At 37.7% G+C, this 17460-nt stretch overlaps 1 protein-coding gene across 2 annotated transcripts in view; it reads left to right on the top strand.

Annotated features, from left to right (window-relative positions):
- osbpl6 (oxysterol binding protein like 6) overlaps positions 1-17460 on the top strand; it is a 59625-nt gene that overhangs the window by 20850 nt on the left and 21315 nt on the right. The window contains exons 3-10 of one of the 2 annotated variants that reach the window (XM_015370402.1): positions 5549-5671; positions 5890-5943; positions 6500-6613; positions 6707-6877; positions 10282-10426; positions 10576-10679; positions 14336-14428; positions 16169-16337. In XM_015370402.1, coding sequence (XP_015225888.1) covers positions 5549-5671; positions 5890-5943; positions 6500-6613; positions 6707-6877; positions 10282-10426; positions 10576-10679; positions 14336-14428; positions 16169-16337 — 973 coding nt within the window. The remainder of the gene's footprint in view (positions 1-5548; positions 5672-5889; positions 5944-6499; positions 6614-6706; positions 6878-10281; positions 10427-10575; positions 10680-14335; positions 14429-16168; positions 16338-17460) is intronic. The other variant, XM_015370403.1, reaches the window with a different exon arrangement.

Here is a 17460-nt window from a genome sequence, read left to right on the forward strand (position 1 = left end):
TCAGGCATCAATCAACTTCCTAGCCACATCTCCTGCTTCATATAACACCAGTATTCATACGGCATTCTGGGCGTTATTCATTTTTGGGTGGAAATTCCTAGATTCATCTTCCTGCAACAACTCAGCACTGCAGCTTTGTAGGCATCAGTACAATTAAACAGCTATTTTAGTAAAATAGTTTTAGCTATATCTCTGTTTGTACCTTATTAATGGCTCAGACTTCTTTTCAATAAAGAAAACGATAACTGAGACCATTTCTGAGAATTCAGTCCTGTCTCCCTTCCCGGCATGTGTAGGGTTAACAGACGATACGTTTAGACTGTGGCTGAATCTGCTGTGTTTACACTAAGCGCAGGTCTGTGCTTCTTCAGGATATTCACATCCTTTCTGTGTGGAAGCCAAACCTACTCTAGGCTGTAGTGCTGAGGCAGCCAAAATGAGCAGTAAAATCTATCCTGAAAAACAGTTTCTGCGTGTTTTGTAGCTGCTGGGAGATCATCTTCTAGTGTTGGTTGCAACAGTGGATAAGGCTTGAGATGTCATTTTAATATACAAGTGTTAAAATGAAAAAAATTTAAAAGATAAGATTCAGATAAGATAAGATCCACTTAAATTTGATTGTTTTTACATAACTGAAAAACAACAAAAAAGGTGTCAGTGAGATACAAATGATACATAAGAGTAATACAGTGAGGTTGATTATGCTTTAATCTCCTGTGGTGTCTCTGTTGTGGGCTTGCTATGTTTTCCACATTTTGTGTGATACTCAACTTAAATGTCAGTTTTTACACATTAAAAATCCATCCAGTTCACCTCTGTACCATTTCCTAGTGATTCCTTTCTTGGCTGCAGCTAAAGGTATTTTGACCAAATATCTATCCTCACATTAAAACATTTCATTTGACAAGTTAAGAAATGAATATTTTATTACTGAAGCATAAACTCACTCTGAAAATAGACAAACCAAGCGATCAGTCTAAGTAAATTTATTCTAAAGAGAGATAGGAAACAACAATAACCGCCAATACTGTTGTTAATAGGATTTGCACTCAATAGGATAACACTTCATTTTCATCTGTTACATTTCCTGCAGTGGGAGGATACAAAAAGTGACATTTTGAACCATCCATCTTTGCTATCCCTGGAGTGTCCAGATTACTGGTTCCTCTCTTAACTTCCCTTATATTTTTCTCACCGCCAGGTTTTCTTAAAGGTTTTTTCTAGAAGACAAATAGGCCCAAAGCGTCACTAGTCACAGCATTGTACATGGGGAACTTTTTCCCATATGAATCCTTTGTTTCACACCAGAAAAAGCGGGACTCTGTTGAAGAAAAAGGTGAATATTGTCCTCATCTGCACAGATTTCCACTTAAAGACCTTGAGCAGAGTTTAGAAAAAACCCTCATGTTTACATTTGTGATGGTAGGAGAGGGAAAATGTCATCTAGCATCAGTCTAAAACAGTCAGTAAGTAGGATTTATCTGTTGCTATGGAGACTTCTACTCCCTTTACTATTGTCTTTATTTTGCGGCATGCTCTATAAACTGAAGTGCCTCTGAATTATTTGTCACCTGACTATAGGTTAAATTAAAGTTTTGTTTTTTCAAAATATATTACATGAAAAAAAAATAAAAGAAATTATCTTCTAATGAAGGGAAACAGCTTTATCTAAATATGATTAAGTGTGTTGTAAAGTTGGCAGTTGATAAAAAGTTGGAGCTCCTCAAATCAAACCCTATTTAAAGGTGATGGTCATATATTTATTTGTCATTGCCTTTAACTGTGACCAGCCCACGCTTTTATTTCACAGCTTTGCATTGGGTGCATATAAACAAAGCATGCTGGAAACACTGAGTGATAGACGGTACTTGTGCATCACTGTCTCTGCCAGAGACGTTTATGTCATATAAAATGCTCTCCAAAAGCAGGCAGTTATATTTATAGTGCCAATTTAACCTGAGATGTCCCCAAAGAGTGTTTGTCCTTTTTCTCTGCTCAATGAGACCTGAGCTGTAAAAGTTTGATTCATTGCACCGAGGGTCTGCTGTGGCAGCATGTTACTGGCGCTGGTGAACCCTCCAAGGACCTGGCTCATGAAAAACACACATCTAGAGAGAGCAGATTGACTTAGCTGATGATCTCCTTTACTCTGTAATTTTTTAGTTCAAATGAAGTTTTTCTTTCTGTGATTTTTATGGCATGTGGCTTGATTTTTAATACAGTTGGCTGACAGGAAAGTGGGTACAAAGGATGGGCAGAGACATGCAGCAAAGGTCGGATTTGAACCCAGGTCGGCCATGCCGAGGACTAAGGCCTGCGAAAATGGGTCATGCACGCTAACCACTTTTCCATCAAAGGAAGGATTGAAAAATGGCAAAGTTCTGTGAAAGATGTAAATCTTTTGACTATGAAAGAGGAAATGCTTGTCTGAAAAGCAGGAAGCCTCTGCTTGTCGACCACAAGATTCTCCAATAAAGGAGTAAACTTGCCAGGAGGGAGCAGCTCATTCAGCTGTAAATTATTCTGCAGCGAGATCAATGAAGAGATTAATTTAGTTTGGTTCTCCGGGCCGCACTTCCTAAAGCAGCAACTCTTATTATGAGTCGGATTTCCATATGAGACGACCGTCAGCATGTGCGTTGGTATTTATGTGGAGTCGGTGGCTGTGGATCTTTTTAATGGTTTTAGCTTTGTATTTGAATATTTGCAGGACATGGATTTTTTTATTTTGTGTACTATTGATTTAACTGGTTCAGAGTCATTTTAAAGTCTGTAATCCTGCTGATAACAGGAAGTTTGCTTGAGGCATTCCTCCATAGCAGCTGTTTGCTATGTCCTGTTAGGCGGGACTTTGTACATTATACTACAGCTGTTGTGTGAAGAAGCATAAAAAGGCTAATCTCTTTTGCAGGTAACAGCTGACTGGTGTGGTTGATTTATATTTTATTAATTAAGTAGAGCTCATCCACTTCCCCCTCCATGGAGGAGCTGCCCCCCTGAGTGGGAGAATATGACCTCATTACCACCTAGATCTGTTCGGCTGCTTGTTAGAATTAGCAAGCTGTCGTCCTCTATTGTTTTTGCCGTCATGTGCCCAGAGAGACATCTTGAAGGTTAAGGCATCACATGGTGCAGTCAGGAGCCACCGGCTGTTTGTTTCTTTGAGGAGAAGCTTATGTATATTAAGCCTTTATTGTTTCCAAACCTTTGATGCTTTTGGTTCAAGAGTTGAATTTGTTGTGTAATACATTTCAGACATTATATATCTCCATCTCTCTTACAAAAGTTTTACTAATTTGGGTTTAAATGTGACCTAAAATTAAGGGAAAAAATTACCTTTATGGTTATTTTCATATCATCACTTTTTCCTGTATTAGTGTTTTTCCACTTTCTGTCATCAACAATTGCTTGATTTTAAATACTTCTTTTTTGTCCTTGGATATTTAACCTGACCAGATTTATTCTATAGTTTGGTAATTTTCTCAAATCTAATTTACAAGCAGTAAAAAGTAGAGTTGTTACCCTTTTTTTTCCTTGTGTTAATCATCTGGTGTCCATCAGGGCTATACGCTTAGACCACTTATTTTTTAATATGATTTGTTGTATTTTCTGTACTAAATTCTCCAAAAAGTCAGCTGTCTCCTCTTGGAAATAGCTTCAGAAAACTTTGAATTAACTTTACTTATCTCATCGGTTTCTTTTACTTCAAAACAAAAAGCCATCAAGGCTGATTTAAGGCTGTTATTCATAATATATAACTTTATAGGCTATAAATTATCTTGTGTTTTATTTGTTACCATCTTCTGGTCAAGACTCCCTCAAAAACAGATTTTTAAAATCTCAGTGGGACTACCGGTATATCCCATTTCCCTTTTATCCCAAATTTCCTTTTGAATAAAGGTTACATTTAAATAAATGAATAAAGAAAGAGAAGTAGAATTTGAGTCATCACTGAAGAAACATTATGTAATCAGAGCTGCTAGGATGCAATATGTGATTGGCTAACATATTTAACTAATATTTTATTTAGCCAGCTTGATGCCCACGATTGATATATAAATTTTAGTGATGATTCAAAGAAACTCTTACAAGCTTCTTTATTGGGTTGGTATGAACATGTTTCATTGACTTAAAATACAATAAGATATAGATGTAAATATATTGTGATTTCTATAATCCACATAGGGTTATAATTATACATACAGACACCAATGTAAAAACACTGATGCTTGGTTAAAAAACCCTCAGAGAACCAAAAGAGGATTGGATATTAGATTATATTATCAGAATTGGTTGGGCCTCATTTACATTGGTTGCTTTCTTGGCATTGACTCAGCTGCTAAGCATAGTTCATACATTATTAAAAGGGGGGAGGTTGGGGCCACTCCAGAAACTTAATCTTACAGTTGAGACACTTTAACATCTATATGAAAGATGTTTAGTGCTTTGAAAACAGCACTCAACCACTATGGAAATCTGCAGCTGCCCAGATGCATCAACCAGATGACTTTGTGCTCAGATGGGATAAAGATGGAGCATACTGTAGAATTAAAGTTAAAACTACCAACTGTATAACATTTTTAGCTCAAGTAATGGCAAAGGTTTAACCCAACTTTATGAGCGAGCATGAGAAAAATCCCCCCCGAAAACATTTAAACCAGCCTTGAAACAACAAACATAGACTTATAATAAGTCTCTAAAAAGGCCGTGACCTGAAGTCATATTTAAAATCATGGTCTGTACAGGAAACCAATGAGTTTTTTATAAATGATGCCAGTTTTATAAGTAGAAACCAAATGTCAACCCAGAAATATGGTGCGTCTTTGCTGATGGTTGCGAAGGCATATGCTCTCTGTTTATTTGATTCATTTGGATCAAAATCTACAGTAGATTTAAAAGAAATTGCAAACAAACAAAGTTGTTTGTTGTACAATCATTTTTATCTACAAATAAAGCATTTCAGTACATATTTAAAAGCTCAAAATAGGCAGTGATGAGTCTATGTTAACTTTTGGTCTGAATCTGACATCAGGCTTCGGTAATACTGATAAAAACTGATCGTTTGAATAAAGTGCAGCAATTTATTGGAAGGGAACCCCATAATCAGTTTTACTTTTAGTGGAAGAAGTCTGACAACATTTGGCTTAGAGAACTCATCTTACCTCGGGGAGATATAAAAGGATCATGTTTCTGTTAGTGGTCACATGCCTGCTATCAAGGCAGTGACCCTGCTCCTTCTACTGTCTCCTCCTGAGGGATAAAGGTTGGATCCCACCTGTCCCAGCGTGTCCATCACTCAGGATGGAAGAGCATCGTCAGGAGAAAGCTAATGAGGTGGAAATACTGAGAGCAAAGGGCGACTGTAGTGGGGCAGTATTTTGTGTTTTAGATTCCTACTAGTTGTGTTAAAAGAAGCGTTACATATGTTCTCCTTGATTTTCCGATCACAGGGCCATATTCTCTTTTTCATTACAGCCTGTTTGTGTGTTACGCCAAAGGAGAGAGTGGATTAGTTCAGACTTGACTGTGGATTTTTCTTCCTCTCCAGGAGGCAGATAGCTGGGAAATAATCGAGGGACTGAAAATCGGTCAGAGCAACGTTCAGAGGCCTGACAAACACGAGGGTTTTATGTTGAAGAAGAGGAAATGGCCCCTGAAAGGATGGCATAAGGTAGGATCCACTGCAAAAACCCAAACACAAAAGCTTTTTTTCTTCTTTTTTTTCTGCTGAAGATGCACTCTGAGACCCATCCATTACCAAAATGTGTGCGTATTATTAAAAGGCTGCTGCTTTGAGGTCATTCTCATTTTACTCTAAGTTACAATTTCTATGTCTTTGTTGTTGTTTAACCAAAGCTACTTTGTTGTCTGTGTGCTTTTCTTCTGCAGCGTTTTTTTGTTCTGGACAATGGCATCCTGAAGTACTCCAAGACTCCGATTGATGTAAGTAAGCCCGACTATCAGCCCTGCAGGCAGAGACAGAGTCGCCCATTCTGACCTCTGCCAGGACAGACAGTAGTGAGTCAGCTAAAACATCTGCAGCTTGTTGCTTCAGCACAAAAGGGAAAACTCAGGGAGAAGACATAATGCATTACAGTTTAAGCTTATGAATGAACTTAAAACTTTGAAACGGAAGCTTTGATGGCTGTTGGACTTTTTCAGATCTTTATAAGTGATTTTTTTTATTTTTGAGGTTTTGGTCAAATAACAAAAAATTGGACATATCTAAACTTTCTAAGAGGACAGGGACTTCAAACTGCTTTGAAAGCAGACTGAAAATAAGCCTTTAGAAAGCATTGAGCTTAAAAATACAGATTATTTATAAATTATGATAAAGTCAGTCATCTTAAGTGGAGAAAATCCACCATAAAGTTAAAACTGTTTGGGAAGTGAAGTATAGTTAATATTTATGTCATATAAAAAATAATTAATGCACAGTTAAATCATGAAAATCTTGGTAATTGTCTGCAGTACTGAATGTATTCCCAAATGTGCACAGATTCAAAGGGGGAAGCTTCACGGCAGCATTGATGTCGGCCTCTCTGTCATGTCTATCAAGAAGAGGGCGCGTCGCATCGACCTGGACACTGAGGAGCACATCTATCACCTGAAGGTAACGCCTCTGACGTCTGACTGCATTAAAGCAACAAACAGGAGCTGGTTAAGTGACTGAGGTCATATCTGATTTTTTATTCTTCCCTTACAGGTTAAATCTCAAGACATCTTTGACGCCTGGGTGTCAAAGCTGCGCCATCACCGGCTGTATCGACAGAACGAGATAGTACGCTCTCCCCGGGAGCCCACGATGCGAACGTTTCCTCCCTCAGCTGCCATAGAGCCACCCCAACCGCCGCCGAACGTAGTGAACGAAACAAAGGTAGATTTTTATTTTTTAACTATTATTCATATAGAGTTCTTATAGACTGGCTTTCTCTAAGCTTCAGTTCTTCTTTAAGCTTCATTAATGAGTAAAAAATTAAATGCATTTATTGTGATACCAGATTTGTCCTAATAATATATTTTAAAACATGTATGGAAAACACAACATTTAAAAAAAAAAAAATCTGTTACAGAAAGCTTCACTTCTTGTGTCCTTTGGCATCAGTAGCATTGGACCAACCTTTATGAAATGAGAAAGATCATTTCTTCAAAAAGTTTTTTTTTTTTACAGCTGCAGCTCTCAAAGTGAATTTAATTATTGCATGTCCCTCCAACAGTTTATTTGCATAAACAACTTTGATGTTTTTTATTTTTTTTTTAGAATAAATTAAAAAAAAGATAAATGACAAGTTTATAATTATATATTATTTAATATTTGCAAATTCTATTCATTTTACCTTGCCCATGCATTTCTTTTGATGCAACATTTTAAACACATGGTCTAGAATTGTGGAAACCATGGACCTCCACAAGCCTGGTTTATCCTTGTCCAGCATTTCTAGAGGCATAAAGGTGCCACATTCATCTGATAAAAATGTGACATGTTTAAGTTATGGCACTGTCACACCTTTACAGTTTAGCCAGCATATTCTGACGTACGAAACATCTGGCAAAAACGCTGACGTTTGTTGGATAAGTTAAGAGCACGCTGAAGCACACTGGCACATGTCGACATACGGCAAGTATGCCCACATATGCCAGCATATGCTCATACTTGGGCCATACATTACAGGAAAGTTATGTAAGCCTTGACATACCTTAATTATAAGTTACTCACAAACCTTGATGTCTAGCTTATCCAAAACCTATGTGTAACTTGTGCATAACTAATGCGTAACTTATCAAGAACTTATGTCCGACGCATATCGACGTATGCAGGTATATTAGACGTGTTCCACACGACCGCTCAACGTGTTTCTAACTGTTTAATGGCATACTGGCAGCGTTTTGGTATAAAAGGCGGTTCCCAGGAGGAAACTGTCAGTATTCCTCCAGACTTTATTCTCATCATAGGGTTTGCGTGAAGGTGAGTATGATGGATCCTTCCTGCGTTCACGCCCATGGCCACGACCAACAAACTTCCTAGCAGACATGACGCTGAATCTGCTGCGACTGCAGACCATCTTTCTTTTTCTTTATTTGGTGGGTGATAAACAGCAGCGAGGTTAATACCGCTATCAAAGAAATCTTGTTATGCAGGCCGGGCGCCCCCGGGGTGCATTTCCGCCCCCATTCAGGACACTGACTTGTGACATTTCATGGGCATTACGCTGCCGTGCGTTATGCATAAGTTAGGCTATCGTTGGACATAAGTTCTGGACACATTATAAACACGTTATGTATACGCCCTATATTGAAGAAATACATAGAAAGTTCAACGTATGCCGGCGTTTTATAAGATTCTGGGATGCTGGCATATGTGGGCGAAAGCATGAAGATGTGACAGCGCCATATGTACGGAAATTTCCAGTCATTATTCTTTTTAGAAAGGTGGCGGGTTCTGTATCTTTACTTTGAATGATTTCCGTATCGACCCCACAAAAAAAAAAAAAAAAAAAAACAAAAAAAAGACCCCGCAAAGATGCTGGCTGAAGCAGCTAAGATAGTGTTATTGTCCACAGAGGGTCTAGTTCTGTACAAGCAAGATGAAATAATGAAAATTTAAATCTAAATGTTATTTGCACATCATTAATATCACTATTGGGAAAGAACACTTGGTGAAAGTAACGAAGAACACCATATCAACCAATAAATTAAAGCTTGTGTACAGATTGGCCATTGAAATGGAAAAGGATCTTAAAAAATGTTACCTAGTTAGTCTTAAAGAATATTAGGGACAATAAACTTAATATTTTGGAGTGACCCTTAGAAAGCCTGGATGTAAATCTCATGTTTAAATATAATACACTTATGTAATAAATGTGAATCATAGACAAGCATCTGTCTGACACAGTGAAGCTGGACAAGAAATTGTATCCAAACCTTGAAGATAAGAGGAAGGATTTCTCCCGGGAGCGATGCTCTGAGTCACATGGAGGCCATTAGAGGTGATCAGTAGGATTTGGATTCAGAGCAGCTGGTTGCAGCTTGATGAGCTCTCCCAGATGATCAGCCCAAATGGAAGAACCCACTGCTGGAGTCAGAATTATCTGCTGCATCAACCACTTAGAAGAAGCACAAGCAGCTCTTTTCAACAGCATGGAGTAATTCCCAGCAGCTTTTATGTGCTACTTGAAGATAACAAAGTGTAGAGTTGGTGTTAGGTTTCCTTATGAAGGCGTCTGGATGTTTCAGTGTTAAACTGACCTGATATTGAGATTTTCGGTATGTCTATGTTATTTTATTGTAAATTTCTCTTTGGTTCTTTATTTAGTCAGAACTTGATATGTCTTTTTCAGTGAGTATCTAATTCTCGTTGCCTTCTGCTTTAAGTCAGCCTTATACTTTTGGAGTAGGAGCTTGTGTACAGTATCCATGACGATGTTAAACTGGTATCACCCTGGATGGGGATGTTGGGGTTTCAGCATCTTCCAGTTTATCCTAGGATCATGGCTTGAAAAAAATATACGTAGCAGTTTTTTTCCCCCACCAAAACCAATTAATCATTTTCCCCTTTGTCATGGTACAAAAAACACTGATGACATTCTTCCTTCCTTCCTTCCTTCCTTCCTTCCTTCCTTCCTTCCTTCCTTCCTTCCTTCCTTCCTTCCTTCCTTCCTTCCTTCCTTCCTTCCTTCCTTCCTTCCTTCCTTCCTTCCTTCCTTCCTTCCTTGTTATCTGTTTTGTATAGGATATAAATAATCTATAAAAATAGTCTATAAAGCGGGAATTGTGGCAAGCAGAAGGCAAAGGAAGCCTACGTTTCCCCTCCTCCTATTGTTACGGTTTGATCTGATGATCTTGAGAGACTTTTAACCAATTAATAGAGTGGTAGTTTTTAGGATATACATTTGTTTCTTGTATTTTTTGATCTATTGAGCAGAATAAATCCTTGATAAATTAGAAGTTGTTCATCCAGTTCTTGGTTTTATCCACATTGTCCACATACATCATAGCCACTTGCCCCTTAAAAAAATATCTACCGTAGCTTAATACTTTTCACAAGAATACTTCAATGTGGATCAGTATTTTCAACATAAGTGCCTTGTTTCTGATAAAAATAAATCCATTCTGCTTTCCGACTTTAAAACTTGAATACTTCATCTACTGTGACACCAGTAGTGATCATGATTAGCTTGTGGGCCCCTTCTAACATTTATGTTTCCCAGTGCAATAGAGTCTGACATGATGCCTCAGACAAATCAGCCCGTCTGACCCCTGTCTGTTATCACCTCCCCACAGCAAGCCAAGTCCAGCAGCTTGCCATGGCAGCCGGCAGCTCCCAGCAGCAGCAGCAACAGCAGCCTGCAGGCGTCCTACAGCAACGGTCAGAGCCGGGTGGTAGCTTGGCTTCACGAATCTGAGGAGATGGACAAGTGTGCAGAGGGTGAGTGAGACAAGAGAGAACAAATGTGTTTTTTTTTTTTTACAAAAGGCGGTGGATTAATGCTGCCTTTAAATTCCTCAGAAGTGGATGTGACTGTGTCGTGACATTAAATTAGTTTGTGAGCTGGTGGGTGTAAATTTTATTTTCAGAGCTTGCACGCTGCCAGTCCAACCTGACTGAGTTAAGCCGGTTATTGCAGAGCCTTGAGATCCTGCAGAGAACACAGTCAGCTCCTAACTTCATAGACATGCAGGTAAAAAACACAAACACACAACTGACTGCAAATATGCAAATGCGCAAATACACTTATAGTGATGTCAATACAGAAAATACAGTCGGTGCTAAATTGTTAATTTATTTGATTATTTTCAAAAGGAAGATATGATGCCAGTGAGAATATTCTCATTGGAAGGGAAGATTGTGTTAATCTGGGGCTTTTAAAGATGCATTTAATCTATTTATTTATTTATTTAAACAGTTATCCTTAGTTGTTTTTTAAAAAGGAGAATGAGGTTCACATGTTTGATGTGCACCTAAGGGTCAAAATTATAAACATAGATTCAATTAACTTTTGTTCCAACTTTCTGAAGCACCTTGTGTTTAAACCTTATTAATCCATGATGGTTCTTTATTAATAACCCCTCTACAGGCTTTTTGATATAATTCTGTCATCAAAGTTAATAAATCTGGCACAATTATTTTATCCCAGAGACTCTTTCCCAAATATTTTATGCAGGCCTTTTTTTTAACCTTCCCAGTTGTAGTTTTGCTGGATGTGTATGATAATTGAACACACATTTGATTCCCAAGTTTAGCTATTTGACCCATGCTTTCACTTTTAAACTGCAAGACATGTAGACCAGTAAAGAAATGTCAACATGAACTGGGATGATATAGACCAGGATGAAAGCCCTGGTGGGACGGTGCAGCATTTTTCACTTCTGTCCTGCTCTCCCACTGATCGAAACAATGTCTGCATTCGACCAGGTCAAAAAAAAAATATATTCACAGGCGCTTTTCCTTAATTCAAAGAACGTGAGTTGCGGTCATTGTTAAAAGCTGCACCAGTGCCCCACATCAGGACCAACCCGCACACGATGCTTTTAAAACACAACACAGGTAAAGGAACGTTATACAAAATATGATAGAAACAAGATTTAAACAAAGGAAAACACAATTACAACAATGACTGCTGGTTGGTTTATAGCTGGGTGAGGGTAGTGAGAATTTTGTGCCATAAGGTGATGTAAAGTATTGCATCACATTTATTTCAAAACCCCTGCAAGCAAAGTAAACATTCTCACAGGTATGTTAAACTACTTCTGCACATGGTTTATCTACCACTGCACAACAAAATCACACGTGTGAGAAACTGCCACTTCGAGAGGAGAAAATCACTCTCAGCCTGCACCAGCTCCTCCCACACGCGCTCAGGATCATGCTGACGCTTACCACTTATCCCACGTACCGCAAACGTTGTAGAAGCCTCCGCCGCTGTCCCGCCTCCTGCCATCGTCTTCATTTATGGATGACCAGCTGTCAATCCAAGGCCTCCTGACACTACTTCCCATGTGATCGTGTCTGCAAGGCCCAATCAGGAGGAGGCTTACAGAAGAGCTTTGTCTCCACCCAACCTGTCAAAACACATTTTCCTTTGCGCTCCGAGAAAATCAGTCCGAGGGCAGAGACGCTTTCGAGAGCGCAGCCGTACTTGAGCTTGGCCACTGGATAGAAAATCGTATGCACAGTTAGATCCCCAGCACGATCCCGGGAGGAGCTGGCGCGCGCGGAGAGTGATTTTCTCCTCTTGGAGCGGCAGTTTCTGTGGTACATAAACCATGCCCAGAAGTAGTTTAACATACATGCAAATATGTTTATTTAGCTTGTGGGGGTTTTGAAATAAATGTGACACCATAGTAAAGCAACATTGTATCAAACCAGTATGGGGCACTAATAAAGCCCTGAAAATTCATTAAAAGATGTCCGGCTGATCATTTGACATGATAGAAAATGAAACAAGGAACATAACGGTCCTGATGTAGCAGAAGAGTCGCAAGTCCACCCCACTGGTGTCAGCTTATGATTAACATGCTTTTTTAGTGCTTCAAAAAGCCATGCATTCTATAAAGATGTAAAACAACTGGGGATTCAGGAACGTTTTCTTTGTATCAAAGCTTTGAGTCAAAAGTTAGGTTTTTAAAATGCCAAGTTTCTTCCTGTTAAAAGGGAGTTTTCCTCTCCAGTGTCGCTAGAAGCATGCTTAGTGTGAGGGATTGCCTTTGAGTCAATGAATAGATGCCATCAGCTGGTTTTCCTTAGATAGAAAACTTTGAATCAATTTTGACTGTATGATCTGGTTGAATTGTCTGATTAAAGTAGCTTGCGATGACATGTGTTGTGAATTGGCACTATATAAATAAACTGAATTGAATACTAAGATAGGTAACTATGAGAGAGAAGCTATAGAAGAGTCTGTTTTAATGTCAGTGCTAGTTTGTGGCTTAAAGTGGAAAGAATTAGGGCTAAACCATTAATAAAATTAATCATGATTAATTTACTATTGAATTGGACTCTAAAACATGCCATTAGCTATAAAAGCAACCCACACAGAGCAGTAATTACACCAATTTGTAAAAAATATGAAAAAGATTCTTGTTAATCATTTGCTCTACCCAGAACTCCTCAAGTGGCTTCGTTTTAGTTTCGCCTGGGTTTCTTCTCTAATAAACTTTTCACCATCTGATTGTCAATCAGTTAATTGAAAAAATAATCAACATATTAATCTATTTGCAAATGAATAGCTAGTTAAAGCCCTGGATGGTACAGTTCTTCACAAATCCCAAACCTACATCAAAACTGGCTGGACTGGGCAAACAGGATAACGTCATACTTGTGGAGTGTCCAGAAACTTTGACTTAAAGCATGAAAATTTATTGATTTTGCCAGAAAAATTTTTTTAAAAAGATGAAGTCAAGCAATTCAAACAATTTAATTTAATCCTAATAAAAAAAAAAAAAAAGACTTTGACCAGGGTCTAAATAGATTGCTTTTATTTTGCTAGAGTCCTCTATCTTGATTACTGGAAGTTTAAAAACATATTTCTCCGTTTACATATAGTGTGAACTGGAACTTCTTGATCCAGATCAAACAATTCAACATTGAATAGAAATTGCCCAAACAAGCTTCATGTTTAAAAAAAAAATAAAAAATGAATATATGCCTTTGAATGTACTTGTCATGTGTATATTTGAGATACAAACATAGAAGATACTTTGGACAAAGATGGAAGAGATTTGCCCTTTTTATTAGCTGGAATGAGATGCTGTCTGTTATCTGCAGGCATTTCATCCCCATCTGCATAGCATGTGTGTTGCTGTAGTTCTGCACCGTGGCTGCTGACCTTTACGCTGCAGCACTGCATACACAGCATAGCAATGCCTTAGGTAAAGAGCATCAGTGATCAATTAACCTTCTGAAGAACTGAATGTAGGAGGGTTAATCAGTTGAAAATCATCTTGTATAATTGTTGGTTATTGTTTATATGATCAATATGAAGGTCTGCTTTTATCTATCCATGTTTGTTCCTTACAGGCTACTTTGCTAAATCACCCATTCATCCTTTAATCTGTTTGGAAACCAAACATGATTCTGCATCAATTATGCATTCCTTAATCTCTGACCTATCACCTTCTGTTTATTTGTGTATTATAGTGTTTGCCTCAGATTTATTATAATGCAACATACCATTGTCCCTTTATTAGCCTAATTTAACAAAAAAAAGAAAAGAAAAAGGTGTTCTTTTATGCCATTTCACTGCAGTCGATGTGCGGCTAACTCTTGCTTCTTTTGTGTGACGTGTTTGTCCTGTTAACCTCCCTTTGCACGTCTCGATCCACATGTGCCTCAAAGACCAATTGCGTAGAACTGTCAAAGAAAGAAAAGCGCTTTAACAGAAGATGGAGAACAAAAAGTGTCGGCAAAGACCCAAAATTCCAACTGCAGGTAACACACATACACTCTAGCAGGGTGGGGCTGGTTCAATTCTCATTAGGTTTGAAACATATCACCAGAAATCTAGAAGGGAAAGAAAAACAAAGCTCCAACAAACAATATAGTTGATTAGAACCGATTTCTTATATCTTGACCTCTAATGTCTTTGTAGTCCAGAGCTTCCTGGAGACTGTGGTAAATAAATTCCCAGCTATTAAAGGGATATAGACCTTTACTGTGAATATATCTGTTATCCAGTTATGATCATCATTTCTGTTTTTCCGACGATTATGCTCATTAAAAGTCAGCGTATTGGCCTAATTTTACTATAAATTTGACAACTTTCAGTGTAACCAGTGTTTGTGCTGAAATGTGCTGGACAGACTGAGGGAGGGAGCCCTGGTGTCAGCAAAGGGGGCCATATGTTCATAAAACATAGTAGCAGTAGCAGCCTGAATTTGAGCATATCTGGCCAACATGCTTAAATATGCTAAGAACCATAAAGGGTATATGGATGGCCAAAATATATTAGGAAACAAGTAAATCAAAAATGTCCCTTTAAATAAAAGTGCCATGAAATAAGTAGATTTAATATGTATTTACTTATCTAATACATTATTTAAATATTGAATATGCCATTAAATTATAAAATACACAATTAAAGAATTAAATATCTCATAAGATAAATAAGATAATCAAAATTACATTTAAATGGTGAATTCAACAATAAATAAATAATATATAAAAATAAATTTAATTACTTTTATATTTTTGAATTAGATATAAAGTGAAATAACTATGTATTTTTAATGGGTCACCAATCTGTAACTTTCTGACTTTAGGCTTTTTTACATAGGCTGAAATATTTGGAACACCCCGATCTTGGTTTATTATTAATGTTTGTGAAATTATATCAAAGAATAATTGCTGTCCTTTCTGCAAAGGAAAGGTGTAGAATGTGTTAACAACAGCAGAAGACAAAGGGTAATATTGACATTGTGATTTAACTGAGGTTATCCTGCTGTACTAAGATGTGGTTTAATTTTAAAGCTTTTTGCACATCTTTAACAGCGGGGCATTAAATAGACATGAATCTGTAAAGATTCCTGCAATGAGTCAAATCTCTTAAAGTGTCGGTATCTGATTTCAATATGAGACCTTGATCAGATTAATACCTAAATCCAGCCCATTCAGTGATGTAGCTCAGAATTATGGGCCGAACCATAATTTTTTTTTTTTTTTTTAGATCTATTTGTTAATCTTCTCTGGTTAGTAAACTGTACAAATTAGATCACGGTTACCAGTATGTCATTGCTTGATTGCTTTTTGTTGATACCCCCTTTGTTTTTAATTTGCTTGATGTATTAATCTGTGCTTTCTGCTCTCACAACTAACGTCTTTTTAACTTTTTACATTAAACCTCAGCTTCACTGTTTAAATCAAGATTAAAAACTCCAAATTATACCTTTTGGACATTTCCATTACAAACTATGGATAGATGATGAAACATACATTTATTTATTTTTTCAATTAGGAAAGATCATTGCATGGGGAAAAGGCAAGAGCAGAATGAATTAGATGGTTTTGGGGTCTTAAACTTTGATAGATTCTCTTAAGATTTATGAAGTTTAAAAGTTTAACATTCAAGTATTGGAGAATTTTGTAGCTTCATAGCTGGTTCTCATAGTCAGATGCAGGAAAGAGGCGTATTATAGTGATGGATTTTTTTCTATGGTTTTGATCTCTCTCCAGGTCCCTCTATCTGCCAGCATGTCTCCTGTCCGCCTCCACTCTTCCAATCCAAACCTGTGTGCTGAACTGGGGGACTACCAGCCTCCGGTTTCTCGTTTGTCAGACAGTGTGGAGTATGCCAGTGACTACATTAAGCTTCAGGAGGAATTCTGCACTATTGCCCAGAAAGGCAAGCAGGCGGATACTGAAGGACATATAATCCATTGGAAAAGCTTTGTCATATTGGATAATTGCAACATCATCACTTGCTCTTTGCATCTTTCTATTAATTTTGACCAACCTCTGACTAATCAAGATAAGGCCATTTCGATCTCCTTTATGTTTCCAGCACATATAACTTTTGCATGAGCATTTTTCACCATACAGTAGAGCCTTCCTACATATTTTCTGTGACAAGGCCACAGTCAAACATCTTGTTTCTTGTTTTTCCTCCATAAAGACCACAAGGTCCAACAGGTTAGCAGTTCTGGGCCGTCTCCATGTCAGTTTAGGTAGACAGTTGTATTAGGTCTTTAAAGCTTAACTATTGTTTTTATAAGCTAAAACTAACAGAAGCTACTTTAAACAACGTCATCGCTGAGTGATTGGCTTTAATCTTTGGTCTTCATGATGTTGTTTGTTCAGTAATATTCTCTAACAAACCTCTGAGGCCTTCACCAAACAGCTTTGATTATTTTGAGACTAGATGATACACAGGTGGCCCCTGTTAACAGCCAGAGTGAAGGGAAGCTGCAAATGAGTCTCGTATCTTATTTGCAATAATCTCTAAAGCACTTTTATCGTTTTACTTTCCCACATTCTACCTGTAAGTCCCTTTCAAATCACACTGATTGTTTTGGTTGTACAGTGAAAAAAGAGAAAAGTTCAAGAGGTATGTAAGGCTCAGTAAGTCCATAACCCCTGTCACCGTGGCTGTTATTGCAGTAGTGTAATGTAGAACACCTACCATCACCTTTACCTACATTAGAGGTTTAAATATGTTACAGTTAACATGGCCAAACATGCATTCTGACTGATCATAGAGAGTAAAGAAAAGCAACTGGAAATGTGACATTTATACAGCCTGCTTATTTAAAGATTGTATATCTTTTGACAAGTATAGTAACAAAGAAACCTAGGTGATGATCAGAAGGAACCTTAAATTAGATGGAAATGTGACATTTATACAGCCTGCTTATTTAAAGATGGTATATCTCTTGACAAGTATAGTAATAAAGAAACCTAGGTGATGAACAGAAGGAACCTTAAAGCTTCTGACAGAAAACAACTCCAGCTGACCAGGTTACATTTGG

Source organism: Cyprinodon variegatus, unplaced genomic scaffold (genome assembly GCF_000732505.1).
Source record: "Cyprinodon variegatus isolate N-32 unplaced genomic scaffold, C_variegatus-1.0 Scaffold46, whole genome shotgun sequence".
NCBI lineage: Eukaryota > Metazoa > Chordata > Actinopteri > Cyprinodontiformes > Cyprinodontidae > Cyprinodon > Cyprinodon variegatus.